A 26,523-nucleotide genomic window follows, 5' to 3' on the forward strand; every position below is an offset into this window, starting at 1 on the left:
AGGACATTGTTTCAGCAGTCTTGTGGTTTTCTTTCAGATGCATCTTTGCAAACCTAAGCTGTGCTGCCATGTTCTTTTTCAGACAGAAGAAGGAAACACTTGGAAACACACTCTTTTGTTAATTGTACTGTCATGAAATGTAATATTCAGCATGCTAATGGAGGGATGTAGCGTCTGAGCAGTAACTCTTGGGTTATTTTTCTGAGCACTGCATTGTCTGGCCTTGGGGACATTGTTTCATTATTGTGGGATTATTGTCCAAGACCTGCAAAATGCCAAAAGCTCTGCTTTTATAGAGGTGCTCAGACTTTCTGATGATCAGTTGATTGAGTGCATATAATTATTAACAACAGGCCACTAGTTAGCCTGTTATTTCCTGTGGAAGCAGTCAGGGTGTACTTGTACTTTCTTTTTCTCTGTAGGTGTAGATGTGAGCAGGGCCAGAAATCTGGACTAATTCTTAAATAGCCATTTTCTACTGCCTGAATGACGCATGCTGCACTTTATACAGCATGCCTCATTCAGCCAGCTGGTTGTTTTTTGTTCTATGCTTACATGCTTACAAATTGCTTTCCAATTTACTTACACATTGGAAAGCAGCTAGCATGCAGCATGCAGACTGGAGTAGCCAGGGATGGAACTACAGCCTCCCTCCCTCTCTAAAAGTCTGGCCACCTTCTTCATGGCAAACTGTGCCTGTTGCCCCAGTGCCATCATCTAGAGTCTAGACAGTTACATAAGCATAAGCAGTTTGTTCTAAATATATTATGTGGGTAAGATCAAGCAAGGCTACAGTAAGCAGCTACTGTACAATAGTGATTTTTTTTTCTTACTAAGTTGATTCCTGTTATAGACTTGCTCTATGCTGTAGACACGAGGCAACTGTTGATCAAGCAGTTCAAGAATGCATGGGAAATTTTTTTTGCCACACAAACAATAAATTGGATCATCAGTGAACACATCATTTTTGCAAGTAAAAAAGTGCTGTTAAAATACACACACACTCTCACACTCACATTTATCAACTTGACAGAACACCATACACACCCAAAGGGTCTTGAAGTAATCAAGAAACACACAGCGCCTTTTCGATCGAATCATACATAAATACAAATCACACGTCAAAAGCAAATCATGATTTTTATCCCAAAAGGTTTGCATTCCTCTGTAAAGACCTGTAACAATTTGACACTTTGGTGAAATAATAAATACTTGGCCACAGAAATGAGAAATATCGTCCTCATGGCCCTGTTGCCTTGTGATGTAGAGAACCTCTTTGTGAAGCTTAGAACCACAAAGTTTAGAGAAAAATTGCATCAGATTGGCACGAATAGTTATTGTTATCTGTCTGTTCACATAAATGAGTTCAACATAAACACATCAATGAGCTATTTGTGTGTTTTTATCCATATTCAGTGATTTCTGAAGGTGCCAGAAGAATTATTTTTCTTTGCTCAGGTCAGGTTGAGGACATTAGAAGATAAAGAATAAAACATCAACATCTACTGCTAAGGTATCACAAAGCAATTTCAGAGTGAGCCAACTATTTCTGATATCAACAGTTATAACTACACAATACTCCCCTGTTATTCCTGCTCATCCAGGCCTTGGTTACCCATATGCACTCAACACAGAACAATCTGGTAAACTCTAATAATGAGGTATGATAGACACATGATAATCTGTTGGAATAAATAAACTGTTTCATGAAGAAGGTGAAGATTTTGTCAGGAAATGTGCAAACATGTGCCTGAAAACAAACACGGAGAGAGTTTTCCTTCAGATTGCAACACTCCTTGCGGCTGCACAAAACCCAAATAGAACACTGTGGTTTAAGTGAGTGTACATTTTAGCAGGGGTCACTTTGTAGAGCTGTCTATGTCACCTAAACCCAAATGACAGGTTTTTCTCCTTGAGGATTTCCAAACAGTTATTTTACTTGAGGCATACAAGGGTTCTGAATATGACAAGCAAAACCATTTATAAGCATATGACCGCCATGCCACACTGTCTAATAGCTGAGATGTTTGCTTCAACAAAAATATATGTTCTGGATCTCAAAAAAGAAAATGTGAAGCATCTATAACTAGGTCCAGCCATTAAAGTCCATAAGCTGTGAGGTACCACTCATACTGTGGTAAAATTTACCTGCTGCAAAGATTACACTCTCTAAAATCCTGTGCAAGAATCCTGCTTATTTCATTTCCCAGGAAAATAGGGAAAAGGACTTCAGGATTTTAAAAGACCCTTTATTTCAGTTAAAAATACAGTTTTTATAATTCGAACAGCTTGAACTCTCTTAGGCAGGCTTTCTTGTAATTTTTTAAGTAGTCTTCAGGAATAGTTCTCCAGTCTTCTTAAAGGACATTCAAAGCTTTTCTTTGGATCTTGGCTGCCTTTTGTTCTGTTCTCTGTCATTACGATCCCACACTGCTTCATTAATGTTGAGGTGCGTGCTCTGTGGAGGACAATCCATGTCTGGCGGTGTTCCACTGTTTTTCTATGCAGGATGCTTTTACTGCATTGGCAGTGGGATCATTGTTATGTTGCAAAATTAAGCCGCTGCTACTCAGATATTTTCGGGGTGACATTGCATGGTGGGTCAAAATCTGATGGTACTTTTCTGCATTCATCATTTCTGATAAGATCACCAGGACCACTGGTTGAGAGTCCAGTGGCAGCATGCTTTATAGCACTACATCACCATTGCGCTTGGTGATTTAAGGCTTGGGTGCAGCTGCTCGGCCACTGTTCTTGAGGTAATCTGATGACCACGTGAATTTTGAAGGTCTGTAGCAACTGACTCTGGATAAGTCCTCAACCTCTGTGCACTTCATGGCTGAGTTGCTGTTGATCCCAGTCGCTTTCCTTGTTATAATTAAATGTCATTTTAAGTTTAGGTGACTTTTTTGGCCACTGGCAACAGATGAAAATTATCCCTTTACAATCAGCAGATAAACTAACTGAACTACAAACATCCCTCCACAGAATAAGTTTGTTAGCTAGAGCCAAGCTCCAGATTTATGTAATATCTTACCGTAGTTTCAGTGTGAATCATGCCGTCTCTGTTTGATTCACTGTTATGAAAAAAAAAAAAAAAATAACCACTGGTATCCAGTTGTTGTTGATTTTTAATTCTTGACTCCATCACAACTCACTAACCATACAGCAAAACAAACCTTGGAAAATTGTGCTTGAAATTGAGCACATACTTTCTGGAGTGCTTGAGAATAGGACTCAGACTGTGATGGCCTGCATTAAAAACATGACAGATGTTTCTGTAGTGTGGATGGCCTTAATTACTGTTGATGTAACATTAAAGGCTCTGGTGCAGAGCTCGGTTTCTTTTGGGAAGACGGATACTTCTGGCGGAAGGTAGACTTTCAAGACGACAATAAACAAAGCACAGGGCACCGGCAACGGTGGAGCTAATAATAGTGGACCATTAGATTAAAATGCCAGGGCTGAGAGCCATTTAGGTAGCCTCTGAAAGACGCTTAAGCAGCTGATATATGTTGAGGTTTTGCAGTATAACATCCCCATTTCCTTTCCAGCTCATTAAAATGCTCAAAACTAGTTGGAGTCCAGTTTGGTAGAGTTACATCTGCAAAATCAAAGCACAATCAAGCTAATGTGCCTGGGGGAAGACAAAACCTGGAGAATTAAACCATAAACACAAGAATATTGATTACACTTTATAGACCATGACTGTGTCTATTCCAGACATTAAAAAAGAAAAGACCTGAAAGTCAAAGGACAGACTCGTAAGACTTTTCAAAACCCTTTATTGAACATCTTCAAAGCATTTACTTCCATTTCCACCATCCATCACTGAAGATGATTGCAAAGTAAACACTGAGGTTTTTTTCCTCTAGCAGCTCAGTTAGTTTACTTGATTCCACTGTTGCTCATTGTTTGAGCTTTGCACACTCCTTTGCCAGCGACTTCAAACGCAGCTCCCTTGTAGGTTGCGACGCACTGGTCGTCAGTGCGCAGGTCTGGCTGAACCTGCTCCCACACCTTCTTCTTGGGGTTTAGCTCTTTATCAGGTTCACCTGCAATCAAAAGAAAATATTAGACTTCATCTTTTATTCTCTGCTCATGTGAAGGACATTCTCAAAGACTACGAGTTTACGTTTTTATTGTGATGGTCCATGTCTTTGCATTTAATTTTTAGGTATCCCTTATAACTAGATGGGTTAAAGCTGTTGCAAACTGTGACCTATCTATTCATTTCTAAACGTGATTGCTCATGTCAGCTTTAAAGGTTGATCCAAAACGGGAGAAAAATGTGTAAAGACCCACACTTTCTGTCAGAACCCATTATCCGGGAGCTTTATTGTATCCAAGTAAGAACATGTTGGCCTCTGCACTGCTTAATGAGCACATATAAAGTATAAAACATGAATGTAGCTTGAGGAATGATGAAGACAAATCAGAATTGGCTTAAATCTGCATCTTTTGTAAAGGCGAACTTGAAGCAACCCTCTCTGATTGCAAAAAAATGAATACAGGAGTCCATGAAAAAAGGCCACTTGATTCCCGTGTTCTGAGAACTCGGAAAACATTATGGGCTAAACTGCTATTTCCATTTTTTCAAGCCCCAGTCATCCAGGAATATAGTCTGGCAAGAGATCATGTAACACTCTGAAATCCTTGTGACCTCCAGAAATGCTAAATAAAGATGGATAAAAATAAAATCTTTTATGTTTTCCATTCGTATGCATACACTATGTCTGAGTACATAGAGAATCTTGTGCAGAGCTTTGACTGAGAATAAATATGAATAATAAATAATGAATAAATGTGACTGAGTCTTAAGTTTGGTCATTATTAAAGCCAGAGAAAAAGAAGCGGATATGCTGAGTGGCTTGTCAATCACAAGCCATTAGAAGTCACAAGTTAGAAAGTTACCAAATGAATCTGTGGTTTAACAATTGGATCCACCCCTCTTTCATCACGTCTCAAAACATCAAGAAAGCTACAGCAAAAACGCTCAGCTTGAGGCCTTTAAATGGGACTTCACCAAGTTGCTGTGGTATAATCCATCTTTTATACTGTCTCCTATGTGGCATAATACACCAGCTGTTACTCAAAAGATGCCAGATTGGCCTTGAAGACGGCAATGATGACACGAAAACAAAACAAAACAAAGAACTTCATAATTACAATGTTGTTTTTTTCAAAAGCTATTATCATTCAGCTGACACTTTTACTGAAACATACAGAGGGTTCTGTTATTAAAGTAAGTCTACTTTTGCTAATACAAAATACAGGGTTTCTGTGGTTGCATATACAAATAATAAGCAAGCACATTTCTCTGAGATTATGAGGGTCGTTTATGAATATAAAAACGGGCCCTGGAGAACTTGAAACCATGAAAGTGTGAGCAACTGACCAACAATACGTAATTTCATCATTTATCCAGCTAATCCTTATTTTATGTCTACCACATGAATTGTGAATGGTTTGACTTTATGTCATGTGCTATTAGAGCATCCGCTTTTTGAAAAAGGCCATTTGGTCTTGTAATTCAAAACATCTAAACCGAATTTCTCAGAATCAAAATATGAATCCAAGGGAAACAATTAGGTGAGGTTCTCATTTTATGATGCCCTTGTTTTTGATGTTGCTTGGCATTTGAAGAAAATTTATAGTCGGTACTGGCTGACTTCTGTCTGGTGTTGACTTTTTCCACTCTACACAATCATTTTGGGCTATGAGGACACAAATGTGTTTCATTTCTCAGGGCAGCAATTTCTGTTGGTTTACAACCCAAGAGTGGCAACAATCAGTTTTTGATCAGAAGCGTGAAAGAGGTTTTGATGAGCCACTTGTGTACATTCTTAAGTTCAAGCAGAAGTACTGGGCCCCATTAGTTGGGGGAAATGTGAACAATTGCCAACCATCTACCAACACCAGCAGTCGTTTGTCTTCAACTGAAACTCTGCTATAAGAGTTTTGATAGGAGGAAAATAAAGGACAGCTTTATTTTTCACCTTCGTTTCACTGTATTTTAAAAACTTCCCTGACTTTTTTAACAAAATGTTATTACACTCCTTTTGTTTTCTCATTAACCACATTTTAGAGGATGGTTAGAACAGGACTTTTTTAATGTAGTATCCATAAAAATGTTCTGGTTAAAAAGAGGACACGATGAATAAGAACGCTTTTCAAGTGGCACAGCTGAAAGCCTGTGCGGATGCATGTGGCCTGCTGCACTTGAGGCAAGAGTTATTATAGTTCTTTATATTTTCTTTTTTTTCTTTTTTCTTAGTTTTATTGATTTATTTTTTTAAAGTCTCAGATTTTTAAATAATATTTCTTCTTTTCAATTTTGTGTAATTTTATTTCCGGAGAGTGTCTGCATGTTTCAGTTTAGTTTCAATTAAAGAAGTTCAAAACAACACAAACCCGTTTGCACTAGTCAAGCAGACAAGTGAGTTGTGAATATGCACCAATGACTTTGCGATTTTAAACTCACCAAAGATGAAAAACTAAAGATGTTTCTTGTATATACATTTCCTTTTTTTTAATTTTTTTGTCAGTGCTCATTTGAGGTCCTGCCCCTCCCTTCAGGACGCCAGTCTGTTACAGCGCTAACGCACAGCGAAAGACACCCATTCATGTTCACATCCCATGCATGTTGCAGTATTTAGTGTCCGTTAACTCTAAGGCTACGTTCACACTGCAGGCGAAAGCACATCAAATCCGACTTTTTTGACTGATCTGGGTCACTTTCGTATGTGGTACTGAATCCGATACATATCTGATGTTTTAGAAAGCGACTGCTGTTTGAATGGTCATGTCGCATTAAATCCGTCTTTTATGTCACTGACACAAGACAGACGCCAATTATCAGCGCCGGAGAAGCGCCGAGACATCGCGAACGCTTCCTGGCCATCCAGTGTAGATGTTAGTGAAACTGTTGGGAAGACAATGTTGGAGAAACGTGAACATTTTATTTGTACTGTATAATCTGCAGATTCTGACAGAAATCTGCAACTATCCTTTGAAGCACCGCTCCTCTCTAAAACAGCAATAAGGATCATTATTAGGCCATATGTAAATAACAAAATAACTTAAAGCAAAATTGGGAAACGTAAAGTCCGAAACAAGTCTTTATATTAAGGGCCATCAGTCAAACAGTACTGTTTGGTCTGGGTCTAAACAGAGCGCGTTGTGTGTGACGTCTTCTTTTGCGCATGCGGGCCGCTTTGAGGGTTCACACTAGAGTGCGTTTGCTGTCACATTTTATTTGTAGTGTGAACAAGCAGACAAAAAAAAATCAGATTTGATCAAAAAAATCAGAATTGAGCATTAAGACCTGCAGTGTGAACGTAGCCTAATACCCTTTCTTGGACCATAGACTGAAGCTGATTATATATCCTTTCAAAAAAAGTGAACTCCCAATATTGTTATGGTGAACCCCTTCATCATATTCAGCTTTGCAAATTTATTTTGTGATGTTTTTTGGGGTTTTTTGCCGTTTCAGGTCATATATCAGGTCATATACACAAAAGTGTTTGTGAAACTTCAGAGGAAAGGAACCTGACTCCTACATGGTCTTGCTGATTAGTTAATAGATAGGAACTGGGGGTCGTGTGTTCTTTTCTCTAAACTCATTTATATCGTTTGGGCTTAACAAGGTAATTACCTTTTCAACTGACAATAAAAAAGATCATGTTACGCTGCTAGCAGGGAGTGTTGATTAGCCTGTCGAAGCAGCAGTCACAGGCCATTTAGCCACCACCAAACAGAAACGAGGGGTCAGCTAATGAGAGCTTTCAGTGGGGTGATTGGTGTCTTCATGGCAATGAATGCTCAAACCGCCATGTTGTTTCTGGCAGTGAAAGGGTTCAGCGACACCCTTCAATTCCCAAACACAGAGTCATTTTGTGGATACGAGTCTGGGAAATTTTTTCAAACTGAAGTCAGTGACTATCAGCGGTAGTCAGCGAGTGATGGAGGAGGCATCCGTAGTGCTTGCTTGTCTGGAAATAGTTTTAAGATAAAATTCTCAATTCTCATGGGTCAGCATATTCTTTTGTGCAGGTAAATTAAAGTGACGAGAGTAACCGTACCTGGGAAGCCCTGGAAAGTAACTCTGTCACCCGGCACTGCTCCGCTAGGAGGATCAAGAATTTCAACCTTATTCGGCGAACTGGCGCACATGACCATAGCCTGGGACACTACTCCTCTCATCTTGGCTGGCTTCAGGTTGCACAGCAGGACTGCCATGCGGTTCTGCATCTGCATACAAAGAGAAAGGGGAACAACAAATTATATCCAATTCCTTTGGTTAAAAAGAATTTGATTTGTTTGAGGACAGGACTGAGAATTTCATAATACATCAGAAACAATAATGCTAATTCCAATGCTCTAATTCGAAATGACTGCATCCAAGGCTTTATGGTCTCTTTGCCTCATTTCAATAACCGAAGGAAGCAAAAACCCAGGAGACCTCTGAGGTTTACCACGATTTAAAAGAAGACAAAAGACAGTTTCCCTAAAAGCTAAGAAGAAAAAAATAAGGATTTTGATGAGATGATGCTTCCCAGATCTAACAAAATAAGGCCTTTTTTCTAAAAAATGTAGGACACCTTTTAGTAAATTCAATTCAACTTTATTTATCATAGCAGCAGTTGCCTCAATCTGCTTTACATTATAAGGTAAAGATCGTACAATAATAAGGTCTGCTATATGAACCTAAAAATCACTCATTGTGCTGTTGCATTTAGTTTTTTGATTCATGTCTCTGGAGTTTTAGAAAGCTGGAGAAAGTACAGAAATGTTATAAAACAGCATTTCCATAAAAGACTGGTCAATTGTAGCTGAGCTGAGAAGAGAATCCAGAGTGTGGAGAGCTAATCCGAGCAAATAAGGAGTCAAATCTGGAGCACAGAGGCTGAATCAAACAAAGTTTAGTACGTGAATGGCTGCAAACTGAGGTGGAGCAGTGTGGACGAGAGGCTGCAGGTCCAGTGAAGTGCACACAGAAACTTTCACTGTTGTACTTTTGCAATAATAAAAAAGAGATTTTAATACATTATTTTGCTGTAGCGAGCTGTGAGGTCAATTTAAAATGCAGCCGATGAGCCCGTTAGTCTGTTTCCGTTTTTCAATACTTGTTTTTATTTTAGTGTAACTAACACAACACATTATGCAAAATTAATTTGAAATTTTTCCATCATGTTCTACTTTTAGCGTAATAAGGTATTTCGATATGTTGGGTTTTGTTGTTTGTCGTACCTTTGTTTATCTAATAAAATTCTAATAAACATTTTACTTTAGGATCTGTAATGAAACAAATCTAAATAATTTGTAAGCAAATAAAACCCCTTAAACTTTATCGTAAACGCGTATTTTCTCTAATCTTATTTATAACAGGAAAACTTTTATCTTGTCTGAAGGAGTAATACTGTACCTGGTCCAGAGGTATGTGCTTGACCAGTCCGCTGACCACTGTTCTGGGGGCAGCCTCTCCCACATCAACCTGCTCCACATACAGACTGTCAGCGTCCGGGTGCTTCTCTGCAGTGATTATACGGCCGATACGCAGGTCCAGACGAGACACATCCACCTTGGCATCCTCTTGGCTGGGGGCAGCCTGTTTCTTCTCGGCTTTCTCTCCTGCAGAAATTAAAAAAAATTCACGCTAAGAGTGTACAGGAACATGGTTTAATTTAAAACTGCACATTTCAGTGCCAAAAATGCTTTTAAAAGGAAAGTCAGTCAGTAGCTATTCATCATGTATTAAAAGAAACATCTGCCGAAGAAACACATCTGTCACAGTTTTCATGGTATTATAATAAATGTGAATAATATTACAGGAAATATTTATTTAAAAGCATTGAGAATATTTTCAGCCAACTGGTGACTTCCCATGGAATCTTGCAGAAAACAAACCATAGCTGAAACAATATCATCAATGTATGTTTCCATTTCCATAGAAGGAAATTAAGACAGACTCCACAAAGTCCACCAATGACAGGCCTCAGGGGTGGCGTGTCTGGCGTGTGCCTCATGTGAACCATATAGATGAGGACAAAATTATTAGCCCCCCAATGAAATAACATTTCTAAACATAGCAGTTTTCTTTACAAAGCATAAATAGTTTCTATTTGCACACAAAAACAGAATAATTTTATTAAAAAAACCCAAAAATGACCGGTGCCGATATTATTTACCGCGCTGAAAAACAGACCTTTTTATTAAGTAAATAAATAAATAAATAAATAAAATTTTATTTATATAGCACATTTCTAGACAGAAACACAAAGTGCTGCACATAAGATAACAAGTCACAAAAAGGTAAAACAGACAATATATTTAGCCATAGAATAACAAACTGCTGTGCAGCGATGAACTTTAACTTTGTGATACTTAAAGCCTTAAAAATCAAGTTAAAACTGAGGGTTATCCTCCAATAACATACAGTATAATAAACTTCAAGGGATCAAGCTGTCATTTGATGAAACATCATGCCAAAAACAAAAGGAATCAGTTTAGGTTTATATAGAAAAAAAGGAAAAGGCATAGAAAAAACACCGTCTCCACACTGTGACACAGTGGTGGGAATATTATGCTGTGGTGACACTTCACATGTCTGGATCTGGGAATCTTGTCAAACTCGGAGGAATCATTAAGAAAGAAGGATATGTGAAGATTTTCAAAGAAAACCTTGAGCAGTCAGCAGCAAAACTATGTCTGGGTTGTACTTGGTCTTCCAATACGACAACAACCCAAAACAAATGTGGTTCCTGGTGAAGAACTGCCTCCAGAAGACCAAAGTGAATGGTATTAACAGGCCTGCACAAAGCCCTGGCTTGAATCTCATTGAAAAGCTGTGGGGTGAACTGAAGATCAAGGTCCATGCCAAAGGAACATCAAATCTGGAGGAGTTTAAGAGATTCGAAGATAAGAAGAATGGGCAAGCATTGCTCAGGAGACGTGTGTGAGACTAGTTTAAAACTACAACAGACAACTGTAGGCTGAAATCATTTTGTTTCTGTGTGAAAAGTAAAATAATGTAAGCATCCAAAATAAAACTAAGATGTTTGGAAAAGCTGTGTTGCAAATTCCTTTACTTCGGAAATAATTTTGGTGAGGGGATATTTTTCACATACTCGCAGGATTACAGAGGACATATTTCGACCTACTGACAATATCAATACCCAAGTTTGGTTTAAGAAAAGTGCCACTGAATGCTACTCTCTAGAGGTCAAGCAGCTTTCCTTCACCATGCTGTGATGAAATCATCTCAGTCTTCTATCATTCCTCAAAGGCCAAACTAGCTCTAAAGCATAGAAATTGCAACTTGCATTTAATTTTAATTCATCGCTTTTACACCATGTTATTGTTTCTCTACTGTGATGACAGGACAGTCACGTAACATTACTTAAACTCCTCTGAAGCTGCACATGAGCTTATATAGTTTAGCTAGTGATAAGTGTTTGAATTAAGTAAAGACCAAGTCACAATTTTTATGAACAGTTCTGGCATCTGGATGTGAGAAAAGCCAGAAGCTCCAATGAATTTGTCAGTGTCTTTTTAAATAGTAACCTCATGAACACACCCAGAGCTGACTCTTGCCTGTGTGTATGCTGCAGCCCTCGCAATTAGGTCAAACAAGATTTCCTGAAACAGGAATAAATATTTGTTTTACTGCTAATTAATCCAGGTTTATGGCACGGATTTTCTTGTTTTGTACTGTAAACCTGTCATAAATGTAAAACGGTTTAACTTCATAATAAAGTACACAAATGACGCACATCCATGAAACATTAACATTAAAGTACGCTCAAATTAGATCCAATTAGCTGTGACATTGCACAAAGACATCTTGTCATATATGTGGTTTACAAATTCCAAACAAATCAAACTTCATTGGATATTGTCCTGCGGAGCCTGAAATCTTGGATCCATTAACAGGCTGTGGCTATGAGGCAGCCATGGAACAGGTGGTAGAGTGGGTTGTTCACTAATGGGAGTGATCCCAGACCCAACTACATAATAAAAGTCCTTTGACAAGTTGGTTTGCATCCAATTGTACCTGACGTGTCAGTGTGTGCGTGAACGGGCCAGTAAGGAACATACTGTAAAGTGCTTTGTGGAACCATTAAGGAATAAAAACAGACCATATGTCCAGATAATTCTCATTTTCACTTGATATTAGACATTTACATAGAGAAAGATGTTTGTTGGTTACCAGGTTTGCCTCGCAGCCACAAGGTCCTAGGTTCAAATCCCACCTGCGTGGGTTCTCTCCAGGTACTCCAGCTTCCTCCCACGGTCCAAAAACGTATGCATGGCGTAAAGTTAATTGGTGATTACAAATTGGCCATAGATTTGAATATGAGGGTGAACAATATGAGGTTTTTTTTATATGATGAGTCTGTCTATGTTAGCCCTGAGATAGACTAGTGATCTGTGCAGGTGTACCTGGCTTTTCGCCCAATGACAGCTGGTATAGGTTCCAGCCCCTGAATTAGACACGTGAAAGAAAATGGATGGATGGTGAACAGGTGCAAGACCCCCTATAGAGAACTAAGCAGTTATCAGTCACAGCAAATGCAGCACTGATTAAGTCAGTATGAATGGAGACGCTAGGGTGGAGGTGGGCTGCAAAGCAGCTTGCAGATGTCCAGCAACTGCAGATGAGCTAAAGCAATTTAAATAGTTGAGCCAGCTTGGCATCTGCTGATCTGCCAGGATTGCGGTTGAGCTTGGCTTCATGGTCTGCCTGAACTGTATGTTAACAAATGACCAAAATGAAACTGCATACAAGAAATAAATACCACCATGTGGAAGATCTGAAAAAGTTGAACAGCTTCTTTTATGATTTTAGAACATATGAAAACATCAGTGGATTCATAGGAACACCTCATCATGTAACATGTTCTTTTTCCTTTTACCTTTTTTCTCAGGCTTCTTCTTTTTAGCCTCATCTCTAGGAGAGATGTCCTTGACGGCAGCAACAGATGGTGCTGAACCAGAAGGCGCTGGACCAGAGGGTTTAGGAGGAGTGGGCTTTGAATTGCACTCGACAGTGGTGGCACTTGATGGCATGGGAACATCAAGCACTACAGAAAGAACAGATGCAAAATATTAGTAAAATGTACATGATTAATAATTTACTAATTTTTTCTGTGGCTGATATCATCTGAACGCACTCTATGTTTCCCAAATCGGATGTGAATGAATGAACGAACACAAAGCTACACTGGAACAAAATGGAGAATATTCAAATTTCACATACACAACTTCTTGGTTGACCCTTTTCATGCACAGAGCTGGTTGCATCAACATAATATGATGAAATGATATAGGGGGGTGCTTTATTTACACACCCAGTGGGAGGATTGCTCTCCTGATGCAAACTGTTTTGATGGGAAAATCACAGTGTCCAAGTTGATGGAAACAAGGAAAAGGAACCATAAAGCAGGGAACAATGTCCGACAATAACTCTGTAGGAACAAGTAACCCCTCATTTCAGGCGCCTGATGTTTGAATTCCTACAAAATCCAGTGTCTATGTCTGACAAACATCGGTCTGCAGGCACACCACCGTCACCATAATGCTTTTAATTACCTTAATTCTATGTTGGGACCTGAGATCAGGACCTTTCCGGTTTACCTTGGAATTACAGACAACAACCTCTAAAACTCTTAACATTCCCATTAAGTTTCCTCTCGAGGTTTTTTCCACATTTAAACCAATTTTTCCTCTCTCTATCAAAATATTATATAAGATACAATCCCTGAGTGAAATATCAATACCAAGAAAAAAATGTGTGTGCGATTACCTGAAATGTAACCTTTCTAGACACCTTGGCAATTATCTGCATATCATTCACATTTCATGATAAATTTTAGAAATCTGGTTTTCAGGCTGACATTAATTTTTCTGCAATATACAGAGTTTCTCATTGAAATCCTTATTCACATGAGCATTTTCAATCAATGCCAATGCCCAGTTTTCCAGTTGTCTAAAAAAATGATCTGGATCTTCATTAGGATTGAACACGTTCTTCCTTTGGTCATTCCTACCTTCTGCACTGAGCTTCATTAAAGTTAGCTTGGTAGATTTTGTGTAATCTCATTGACAGAACAAAACAAACAGACAAAAGGCACTGAAAACATACCTCCGCTGCAGGCAGATATCCAAAGCGGAGGAATTTCTTTGACTTTCAAAAACCTTTATATTTATCCACGTTTTGATTGAGCCATTTTGAGTCACCTTAAAACCATCGACAAGAAACCGCAAAGCTAAACATCACAATCATATATACTGTGTGGAAAAACATTGTCTTGAGTTTATTGGAACACATTCCTTCGACTCTCCAAAACATATCCAGCTTTTTGAGCAAGGATAAATTACTTATTTCTTCCAGCCCTCTTTTATTCCTGCATCTTCTTTCTGGAAAGCATTAAATGGCCTCAGCTGTGTACCCCTCAATGTCAATATATGTCATAAGTGCAATAGCTGACACACATGTTATTCCCACAATATAACTGGGAATTTTTCGAAGCAGTATTGTTATAATAGACTAAGGCGAGAATGCACAAGATGTTATCATTGATAGCACAAACCAAACAAACGCTCTAATGAGCAACAACTAACATCAAATGGTCCTCAGGCGGGTGCTCACAATTGCTTCAAAAACTAGATATAAAGGATAACAACATCAAGGTCTTTTTGAAGACAAACATTTAATCTGTGATGGAAGCCTTGCCGGGAACAAAAAGTCAACATACCTCCTCTTCTCTTTTCTTTCTCCAGCAGCTGCTTTTTAAGTTCCTCTATGTCGTTCTTTAATCTGGCATTTTCCACCATCAGTTTCTTCTCCTCTCTGACGCTGGCCTGGAGACCTGCAGTAAGGCAAATTCTTGTTACTAGTCAGCACACAATTGAATATAAAATCCCCACAAAATTAACATAGAGTTTCACAGTTTTGAGACTGTACATTTATGGTAAACCTTATAAATAAATGCAACGCCTATGAGTTAACAGAAGTGAAAAAATGTAAATGCTCATTCGACGTTTCTTGTAAACATCTGCTTTTTTCCCCCAAAACTTTGTTTATTTCATGAGAATAACAAAGGAGAAATACAAAAAAAGAAATGCAACATTTTATTATTTATTACAGGTTAATGGCACTGGAGTGGCATGTATAGGGACTTTTTGCATGTAGCCAATCTAAACAAATTAGAAAAATCAAACAAACTTCATTATAAACCAGTATGCAATAATTTACCACCCCAAATACTGGTATTAGCATTTAGGCGTGGCAGTGCCCAATGTTTTTGTTTGCCCAGAACATCATTGTTGGAGATGCTAAATGTGGAAATATATTTCCCTAAAAAGCTGAAACTATTTAAAAGCTTTTTTGTTTTGTTTTGTTTTTTGTTTTTTTATTGCAAGTAACTGGTTATAAATAACGACAAAAACTGAATGTAAAACAAACATAAACATAAATCCCTACATACTTAAGGTAGCTGACAAATGTTTTTATACAAAAGTGTATGAGCGTATCTTACTGGCTTTCTCCTTCAGTAGCTGGACTTGCTGTTTGAGGTACTCAATGAGCTGATCGGCCTCAGCTGCCCGCTGCTCCAGCCTCAACAAAGGGTTGTGACTCATTTTGATCAATGAGCGGGCTAAAAACCTAAAACAAAACCAAAACAACAAACATACAGTCAAAAACACAAATGCAATATGAAGACTTCTGGTGAATACTGAGGGCAGCCAGCATCCTGAGATTGCTGTAATTCAAATATTATACATGTTAGTTCTGCAGGAAGTGATCAATAAATGGTTCTTATATTGCTCTTTTCTACTCTGAGCACTCAAAGGACTTTATACAACTTGCCTTATTCACCCATTCACACCAATTCATACAAGCAATTTTTTCTGTGCTTTTTCTACCCAAGTGTTTTCACACACATTCAGACTGCATGGACGCACTGCTGAGTAACTTAGGGTCAAGTACCTCAATTTTTTGGCTACTCCTTTATTTTTAAGGGGTTGCTACACCAGCTGGAAACGCAAATTTGACGTGGCCCAGATTTTATGTCGGATGCCCTTCCTGAGTCAACCCTCCCTTTTATCCAGGCTTGGAACCAACTCTGTGAGTACACTAGCTTGTGACACCCCGAGGCTGGGTTTCTGCCTCCTTCTGGTCTAAAATCAGGGGTCTTTTGCATGTTAGGCAAATGTGTTAACCACCATTGACCCACTAACTTCTACAGTGTGAACAAAGTAAGAATACAGGTATATCACGGTGTACTCATAACACTGTGACTGAGCACATTTGACTCCTAAATTCCAGTTTGTTTGACAAGTGTAACTTGGCCCTGAGACGCATGTAGTGTCCTGCTAGCCACACCCATAAGGACAGGACAGGACAGCGTGCCACTACTTCCAAAAACTGCTTTAATTAGGCTGCAAAATGTCATAAAATAATGGATCTCATTGCGTTGTGCAAGTGCAATTCTCAAAAGCATAAATGTATGAAAGAGGGAAGAGTTTGCACACCTATAGTTCGTTTACTCTGCTCTCAATCAATTGATATATTTGTAAACTTAACTGTTTTAAGTGCCTTGGTTTCTTTTCACACAGAAGAAACTGCAAGTAAACCGATTTTCCTGCATTTCTACAAACCACATAAGAATGTTCAGCCCACTTATTGACAACACTGAGACAGGGCAAAAACTTTAATTGTATAGCACTTTTCAAAACAAAGATTTGTAAATTGCTTCACAGCTTGAATAACAGCCACACATTAAAGATAACTATACATGGTCAAACATACAGACATGCAGACACATAACCACACGGTTCCAACATACACACTTCCATACATGCAAAAATTAGCAAATTGTGGCCCAAAATAAGGGGAAAATATAAAGGGAAAGCTAGCCTAAAAATCTACTTTAAAACAGATCACAGACTCCGTCAACTTGATAGGCTGTGGAAGAGCAGAATTTGGTTGGCATAACTTAAAAATTACAAAAGCCTCTTGTTTTTAAATTAGAATGTGGGACAGTTTAGAGACTCTGTTAGAGGGTTGGAAAGGTCAGCACAAGTGATACGATCTCAGAAGCTCTGCCACATAAGCGGTTTATGGTACTTTGCTGCATCTCCCAATGGTTAATGGACTGATTCTTACATAGCACCCACACTCCAAGTGCTATACACGATATGTCTCATTTACCCATTCAGGAACACATTCATACAAATTTAAACGCCAGTGAATGCACCGTGCAAGAAAACTCTGGGCAAACTGGAGCAGCCAGAGATTGAACCATCGACCTTGCAATAAGTAAATGACCTGCTCTAACTCCTGAGTCACAGTCACCCCAAATGCAAAGCATACATGGGTATGGAAAGGCGTTTAGCTCAAGTCTGTAACATACACCTGGTAGTTGGTTTGGCTCGAGGCTGAATCACAATCTCACCATAAATGAACCACTCTAGAGTTTGTTTGGAACTGAACTAAGACCACTTCGCCCAAAAAGTCTGGCGATATTGCTCTGGTCTGATTGCAAATATAGAGTGCACCTTAGAAAAAACGAACTGCACAAAGAAGAAAAACAAACCAGAGCTCGATTTAAAGGTATTGAACAGGATGAGTATGAAAACAAATGAAGATAAACTGAAGTGCAATCAGGCACAGATTAATGGCAAATATAGCACAAGCCAGTATTGGAGTGGTACAAGGGGACATTGATGCTCAGGCAGGGAGCAAATCAAAAGTGTCCAGTGTGAGTACACCCTTAAAGTAGTAGTAGTACCATGCTAAACATCAACAAAGACCTGTTTGAATTACTGGTTTGCATTCCAGTACAACTTTACCGCAAACTACAGCTTCCAAAATGACCACAGAGTTAAGTCAACAGGTCTCAGACAGTCTCAACAAAAACAGAACATTGCAATTTCAAAGGTGGTTTGTGCCGCAGATCTTCTGCGCAGGACAAAAGGGCACCAAATTGTACTGTGTAATGTATCATAATATAATGCTGTGGCAGAGTTAGAACATGTTTATTAAGAATTAAAAATAATGCATAAATCTTATATAATGTGCTGATTGCCTGATAGCAATATGTCAAAAAGAACAATCACTTTCACATGTTTTCTATAAAGTACAGCGTCAATGAGTATAAACCAAGTCCTAATGTGATTTTGATGGGCTTTTTACTCTGTTGTCTAGAGTGACAGTCTTTGAGCTCTATCCACAAGGTATGCTGACCGAGAGAGAGGAACAAGTAATAAATACTTGACACGTTCCAAGCCAGACTGGATAAAATGATACTAAGCTTGTTTATCCTAATGTTCCTTTATAATGTTGCGCTTGGCAAATTACTTCTTGAAGAAAGAGGAAAAGAAGGATTTTTACAAGGCTGAGGCATGAAGAAGAAAACGTCTTACACATATTACAGGGAGGCACTGGAAAACAACAGCTGGCCCAGGATGAAAACAAAATGTTGGGGGATGAGGAAATTAGAAACACTAAAAAGCTGGAGTTGATAAAATCAAGGATCAAAGCATTGTTTTTTTGAGAAACTGAACTGATTTAAACAGGACCAGTGGTAGAGTAATAACAAGAGCCACAAAAAGGCAGATCTCATTTGGATAACCTCTGAAAATGTATCCTGAGGCCGAGGTACCACATGCAGCATCAATCCGCTGGAGCGACGGATATTACACTGAAATGCGTTATCGATTTAGAAAAAAAAACAAAAAAAGAAAAAGAGTGAAGTGAGCTATTATCTGCAATGCAGTCTCACTTATCCACCTGACCTAATTACAAAAGCTTCAATTCTCCTTCTGTTTCGCAAATGCATGTATTTAACAAGTTACAAGCACTTCCAGCTATGTGCACTTGTATCTTATTAAAGATGCACATATTGCTTGTACACCCACTCTTTAATGAAAATATCAAAGCTATTACTGCACAGACACAGGCAGCACAGGTGGTTTGAATCACATATGTAAATCTATCTTTTAACCACCATTTTTCTGTGGTATGGTGTTGGTGTGTGAGCACACCAGTCTGGATACAAACGTTTCTTCTTTTCATGGTTCATTCTCACAGTTGAAATTGACTGTGGGAGGATATTTCCTTACCTGTCTGCCAACCTGAACATTGTGATTAAAAGAAGAGTGCAGTGTGGCAGCACCATCTGAAGGAACTGGAAGGCCCTACAGATTTTAGATTAAAAGACACCATGAAGATGTAAAACTCTTTAGCACCAGATGCAGCTACTGGTTATGAAGACAAATGCAATCATCTTCCTCATATTTGCCATAAATAGTGATTTCTATGTATTTTTTTAACACAAAAAATCTCTGCAATAATTGTATTGTGAGAAAGTTTGAAATGAATTTTGCCCAGAAGAAGAGATCAACTGAAAGCATGGCAATACAGAAATACTAAGGCTTTCCACTATTATCAATGCTTCAATCATTGTATATTATATCAGATTATGCATTTTCAAATATAAATTTTGTCAAAAGCTTTACATCTTATGAGATAATTAAAAAAGACTGATTAATTAACTGATTACATAAAGAAAATAAAAATTCTGTGTATTCTCTCACACTATTGGTTTTTAATCAATGCAGATCCATTGGTCCCCATTTACTAACAATGGGTACTCAAAGATCTGTACATAAATCATTCGTACGAGTGTTTATGTTAATTTCATCATTCCCCTGCGTATGTGATATGAATCTATTTGGGTACAACATCAATCAGACAATACGTGTACTATGTTTACTTTCTTGGTATTATGCCAAATATGATATTGTGTTCTTGTAGTGTGTTAGTCTTTTTTTATATCATATTTGATGCCCAAACTTTTTCTCACTTAAGCCACACTGAGTGTTGCAATATTCAGAAGCTCCATTATTTCAGCCTGAGTTTCTTAAATCTGACTTTTTCCTGCCTTATAGGTGCAGGTTTCTATCTTGTAATATCATGACCAGTTTCTCCACTATACCTGGAGGCAAACAACTTTCCTTATATAGAGTAATCGAGGCGTGGCAGTATGCAGATGATATGCAGATTGCACAAACCTGTCAGTTTAGAATGAATCTCATTTACTAAAATATGCACAAATTTGATGGTTTATTCCAGAACAGCATTTTCTTTTATATTGGATGATTTTATGAAAATGTCCCTTTAAAAGAAAGATCTGAGACAGTGGGTGATGTTGAGTTGTCCCTCAGATATACTCATTTCTAATCCTTTCCTTTATAAAAATAATAATAATGTATAGTTTATATACATTATTATTATTATCATTATTATTATTATTATTGGAAAGGACATGATTAGAAATATATACGCTCATTTCTAATGGTGCCCTTTATCACCCCTTCCTGACTCAACCCTTTCCAATTATCTGGGCTTGGGACTGGCACTAGGAGTACACTAAGTGGCTTTTATTATGGCATGTCTAAGATATGATGTCCACAGTAATGTAAATTCTCCACGCACTGCAGCTGGAAGGGCAGAGCAAACCGATGTGGACATTTGTCTTCTCACAGACCATTGCTCTAAGCAGTGGAAATAAAAAAAATAATAATAAATTTACGAGTTGCTGTTTATGTGTGGAAACGGTTAAAGTTATCTTGAAAAAGAAGTATGCCATACCAATCTAGGCTGGCAGAAGTAATACAAAAGCGCTCCAACTTTAAGCTACTTTAAGCGACTTTTTTAAAACTCTAACTTAGAAACCAGAGTCACCCAAAACTGCTCTTCTGACATTCCAAATGCCCTAACACTACATTTCTCGATGCATCAGTGCATCACAAGTTGGAGCAACATTCGCAGAAAAGTTTAAAGATAAACTTCTGCACCACTAGAAACATGCTGGCATAGAACTGCTTCTCTGGACACTGACAATCACATTGTTAGAAAAGATATAATGGAGCTTGTCTATATACTGTGAGTGCATCATGTTCCCTGGTGTCATCTGATTAGGCTGTATTTCCACCATGGATGTATTAAGTTGAACAGGCCTGGGCGATAAAATGATAAAAATAGAAAATTGTGAAATAACTTTTCTCAATAGCAATATGGGACATGGCCAATAAATAGTCAACAGAACTCATTCTATAATTTGACAGACAACACAAAAAGCCAATGCCAGTGGGAGAAGCTCCTCGCAGCAGCACATGTACTAATGTTTAGGTTACTGGAGTCGTGCACACCAGTATGTTAGGAGTGTGAAAAAGAAATTATGGTCCAGCAGTGTTACTACGTTGGCAGTCCGTATGCAGCTACGGGCTGTCCATTTACCTGCAGAGAGCATCTGTTGTCAAATGGTGCAGTGTCGAAAATATGTGGTACAACTAGTCTATAGCCTACTCTTGTTCGTGTTGTTGGTCCTTGAGCCAGAGCTGAAGACAAACAGAGTGTTAAAGACAATGAAAAGTGTCCACTCCAGCCACTGTCTTTAGTTTTCGTGCTGTCTTAGACAGTGTCACTCCCTCGCCTGTTCCTGCAGACTTGTCAACCACTCAGCATTCAATCGACGGCACTGGAGCACATTTGCATTGGTTGAAAGCCCTTCTCTACTGGCTTTCCGTACGAAAATATGTACACAAACGGACATAATCGCAGCACCATAAATTAAGCAAGAGGGAGATAACGTTAAGGGAAAACTCGAGTGACAACCCAATGGACACAGCCAGAGGTTCAAAGCAAGATGACATGGCTAAAACATCAAAGTAACTTGATAGTGTGGAGATATTTTGGCCATTAAAAGTCTGACAAAGAAGCAGAACTGGGTGCACTGCAAACTGTGTCAAAAACATGCTCCCACAAAGGCAGATAACACCATGACAAGACATGATGTCAGTAAGAATATTTAAAAACATCGGATTTAAGCAGCTAACTGACCCGTCCAACATCCAAATTCATGGACATAACATCTCTCTCAAGCGACACTTTCCCAGCTGTACATAGAGTGTAGAGAGACAGCGGTGTTATACTTCACTACCACATCAAATTTGTAGTCAAGTCACATATCTGATCCATGCATGAGCCTCACTTCCCACTTCAGTGGGACACTACTGCATTTCTTTGTGTGAGACAAAGTGGACTACAACAGAGTGAATATGTCTTTTGTTATGTTTTCTTTTGTTTATATTTAAAAGTTTGTTAAATTTTACATATTTACACATTAATATACAACTGATATGAAAAAAATGATAGTTATAAGATATTTTTCTGTATCATACAGGCCTAAATGAGAATTGGATACCAGAGACAACACAGTTCACGGTTCTTAAATTTGAATAAAAGTTGCTCAGTGATCCAAAAAGGCATCCAAGCTTCCTCCATGAGGTACCCAGATGTTCTCCACATTTCTGCAATTTTGGCTCATAGAGCATGCACGTTGGGGTCCCACTGAGCTGAGCACGTAACAAAGATTTCTGCCAGCTTAATTCCCAGTGGCTAGACCCAGAGACAAATGAATATGAATAATAACAGAAAACATATGGGGGTTCAAGACTTTCCATTCTTAATTGACTAAATGGCTTAAATTCTGGGGAAAATGTGTCTTTGGGCCAGCGTACATCAGGTGATAAATGTATATGTTGTAATACCCCGGTTTCATGACTACAACAATGTGTTAAATTTGCCCTCGAGAACATTCACAGATGCACATTTTAAGCCTTTCACATACAAAAAAGTATGCATGAAAGTATGTGAACAATGACAGTTATCCTGCAGCAGTTGTCTAAGCATGGGTATGATAAAGGCCGGCAAACTGTGATAGGCTAAGAGTAAATTTAGCTCACATTAATATTCAAGAATTACAAAACTAATCAAAATCAAGACCATAACATTGTAACATGATCATAAACTAATCCTGTATTGCTTTGGTTTTGTTACTATTAATATGCTACAGAAAATAACGATGTAATACAAGCAATGATCTGAATTTTAAAAGTTCCATATATCTCAAATGTCCCATACATTTAAGGGTTTAATATGATAACTGAAAAATTATTTTTCTTATTGTGAGGATTTTTTAATCCCACTGTATGTATGTATGTATGTTATATATATATATATATATATATACACATACATACATACACACACACACACATATATATATATATATATATATATATATATATATATATATATATATATATATATATATATATATATATATATATATATATATATATGAAGTTAAATTCACTTTACAGATTTAAGAAAAGGGTTAAATGAATAATGAAAATAAAACCATGGCTGCCGTGTTAGAACAGTAAAGGTCACCAGTATCACAACAAAATGAAAATGTTAATACACTTTGGTGTGTTTATTCCTATATTTGGATTAACTGTGTATTCGTGACAGCTCACTATTGTGCGCTTAACATGAGCTAACGTTGCATCAGTTAGAGGTAAGCTACAATATTAGCCGGTTCAGCTCCAGTTTTCTCGACCAACTTGGGAATAAACTCCACTTTAGGCTAGCTCTCGTGTAGCTAAGCTACTTAGTATGAGCGCGGGTTAGACATCATTGACAATAAAAATACAACAATGGTGGGTTGAAACAGAAAATATAGCACAGAGCCTTTTTAAACTTACATGAACTCTGAGCGGCAGCAAACCCAGCACGTTTTCAGCTGGGGGAGCTTGACAGCTGCTATCCCTCCTTGCTAACGGAGCTAGCAAACAGGCAGCCGCAGATTCGCCAGTTCAGGCCCCACTGTGTAGATCGCAGCAGCATACGGATAGGAAGCAGGTGCAGTTAGCCGTTTGCTTTCGCTAGCCATATGTTCTATGGCTCGGATATTAGGGAAGCCTTAAAGTCGTCTCGGCAATTGCCTGTGTATAATTAACAGATTTAAAAAATAAATAGACCACAAACAAGAAAAGTACATATAAAACTACTCTTCAGTGACTTTTCTGTGTTTTTTTTCATTGATGAAATTTTAACACCGTTGTCTCGCTCGTGCAAAGTATTTTCTGTGCACCCCCCCCCCTTGTCGCACGAAATAAGCGTCGTCGATCACGTTCGCTCAGCTGTTTTCATCGCGTCGCAGAAACAGGAAAAATAATTCATTTCAAAAGACATTTTAATAATAATTTCAGGTTACTCGTTTACATGGTCATGCAGCTTCGTCTTTAGAGAGGACGTATTTTTTTGAGGTAATGCATACTAAACGACGGCTCCACATCTGACAGCTATTTTCATAACTTCATACATTCAGTAGCATCGATGCCCTCTCGCACTCTGTCTTTTGCTTCCGAAACGATATTTCTGTTAACTAACTGGTGTAAGTGTGTTGTAATAACAAAGTCAGTGTTAACCCTTTAGCTCCAATGAGTTTTGTGTTGAATTACATTAAGGGTGAAGTTGGATAATATACCACACCACCGTATTGATTAATGTTTCTTTCATTCATGTTTTACGCATATTTTCCCCTTGCTCTTTCCCTTTATCTGTTTTTCAAGCCAGTGGCACAATGCGCTCCCTTAAAGACGCCCAGCTAGGAGCCTTTACCTTCTTTGCCTCAGCTCTTCCACATGATGTCTGTGGAAGCAATGGACTCCCTCTGACTCCCAACTCCATCAAAATCCTGGGACGTTTCCAGATTCTCAAAACCATCACTCACCCCAGACTCTGCCAGTATGTGGACATTTCCAGAGGGAAGCACGGTATGGCTTTCTGTCTTGTCTCTTGTAGTGCTAAAATAAAAATGTGTAACCTGTCATCACATTTCATATTAAGCACTTAAACAACTTATCTAAATTGAAGCTATTAATTTGGGCTTTCAGTACAGAACTTACTAAAGTGGTGACACATAACATGTTTAATGGCACGCTTGTGTTGGATACATGTTTGCTATGATTTATGGATTTTGGGAATACCTATAAAGCACATGACTCTGCTGTAAGCAAAGGGGTTCAAAGTGTGCCAAGGAAATATCACCCACACCACCACCAATACACCTGCCAGGCAGAACTGTTGATACAAGGCAGGATGGATCCATGCTTTCATGTTGTTTATGTCAGATTTTGAGCCTGCCATCTGAAGGTTGAGACTCATCAGATCAGGCAGCGTTTTTCCAGTTTTCTTGTTTCCAGTTTTGCTTATCCTGTGCGAAGTGTAGCCTGTTTCCTGTTCTTTGATGACAGTATTAGCACCTGGTGTTTTCTGCTGCTGTAAGCCCATCTGCTTCAAGGTTCCACATGTTGCGTATTCAGCGCTGCTCCAAGTTGTTATTAGACATCAACAAAGAATTTTCTCCCAGAGAATTGCCACTCACTCAAACCAGCCCATCTGGCGCCAACAACCATTGTCATGTTCAAAGTCACTGAGGTCACCTTTCTACCCCATTCTGACGCTCAGTTTGAACTTCAGCAGGGCTTGACCATGTCTACATGCCTAAATGTGTTGATTTGCTGCTATATGATTTTTCTAATTAGGTGTACCTAACAAAGTGGCCACTGAATGTATATCTATGTATTTACAAGTGGGAAACATGACATGTACTACATAGTATGTCATTAAGGAGTCCTTCAAACACCATCCTTACATAATGGTTGTGAACATTTGGAAAATACTAATCCAGAAGTTTTTTGTTTTTCTTTCTGAAATTTGCCTTTCCGACAGCAAAAGTCTTGAATGTATTTGCATCTCAACCTTTTATCTTTGTTGCTAGATTTCGATTAAGTCCAGGTATATTATCAATAGTGACCCTATTGCTGGTTTTAATAATCATTATCTTTTTTTTCTTGCTCTTCAGAACGGCTGATCGTTGTTGCTGAACACTATGAGAACTGTTTAAGCATTTTCCAAAAACCAGAAAACACACCCAGGTAAAACGACCAAAATTAACCAGACAGCAATACATAAAACATGTGAATGTGACATGTGAATGATTCATTGTTATTTTACCTTTCTTTACTTTCACTTTTGAACAGTTCCCTTTAAACTTTATTGTTCATAAGGTTTTTTATGTGATGTACACTTTTCAGCGCATTAACAATAAAAAAGGTTTCTGTTTGTGCTAGTGCAGAAAAGGTGCTGCAAATAGCCTATGAGGTTCTTGAAGGCCTGGAGTTTATGAACAAAAATGGTTTGGTGCACCGAGCCCTCGGCCCAAACAATGTGCTCATGGACTGCAAGGTACCGTTTCTATCAAAGTCATCATGTTTATGCTAGCCTGAGTTACTGTCTAGTTTTAAAGAAATTGAAAAAAAAGGTCTTGCACTCTAATGTCGAGCTTGTCTTTGCAGGGGAACGTCAAGCTGGCAAAGTTCGGCCTTTATCACATGACTGATCACGGGGCAGATGTGGATTTTCCCATTGGGTATGTCCTTTTCTTCTCTTTTTTTCCTTCAGTTAGCTCAGTGTAAAGGGTCAAGTCTTCATGCATATCTGGTTTCTGTTAGTCAACAAAAAACAGGCAATTGACCGTAAAAATGATGCATAATTGGCTCATATCCTTTTTCACAGAAACCAGCTTTTAGGGCATCCTG

General features: G+C 38.4%; 2 protein-coding genes across 3 annotated transcripts in view; one reads left to right on the forward strand and one right to left on the reverse strand.

Annotated features, from left to right (window-relative positions):
• Nucleotides 1-3,775: 3,775 nt before the first annotated feature.
• Nucleotides 3,776-23,750, reverse strand: LOC134628546 (aminoacyl tRNA synthase complex-interacting multifunctional protein 1-like). The gene is made up of 7 exons (XM_063475246.1): nt 23,623-23,750; nt 15,543-15,670; nt 14,760-14,873; nt 12,918-13,085; nt 9,428-9,633; nt 8,085-8,253; nt 3,776-4,055 (listed from the first exon to the last, which is right to left on the reverse strand). Coding segments are annotated over exons 1-7 (954 nt in total). The 5' UTR covers nt 23,625-23,750; the 3' UTR covers nt 3,776-3,888.
• A 303-nt stretch (nt 23,751-24,053) lies between these two features.
• Nucleotides 24,054-26,523, forward strand: part of tbck (TBC1 domain containing kinase) — a 45,656-nt gene continuing 43,186 nt past the window's right edge. The window contains exons 1-5 of one of the 2 annotated variants that reach the window (XM_063475247.1): nt 24,054-24,186; nt 24,493-24,696; nt 25,788-25,860; nt 26,056-26,170; nt 26,281-26,354. In XM_063475247.1, the coding sequence (XP_063331317.1) occupies nt 24,504-24,696; nt 25,788-25,860; nt 26,056-26,170; nt 26,281-26,354 (455 nt within the window). In that variant the 5' untranslated portion in view covers nt 24,054-24,186; nt 24,493-24,503. The remainder of the gene's footprint in view (nt 24,187-24,492; nt 24,697-25,787; nt 25,861-26,055; nt 26,171-26,280; nt 26,355-26,523) is intronic. The other variant, XM_063475248.1, reaches the window with a different exon arrangement.

The sequence above is a fragment of the Pelmatolapia mariae genome, linkage group LG6 (assembly GCF_036321145.2).
Source record: "Pelmatolapia mariae isolate MD_Pm_ZW linkage group LG6, Pm_UMD_F_2, whole genome shotgun sequence".
Taxonomy (NCBI): Eukaryota; Metazoa; Chordata; class Actinopteri; order Cichliformes; family Cichlidae; genus Pelmatolapia; species Pelmatolapia mariae.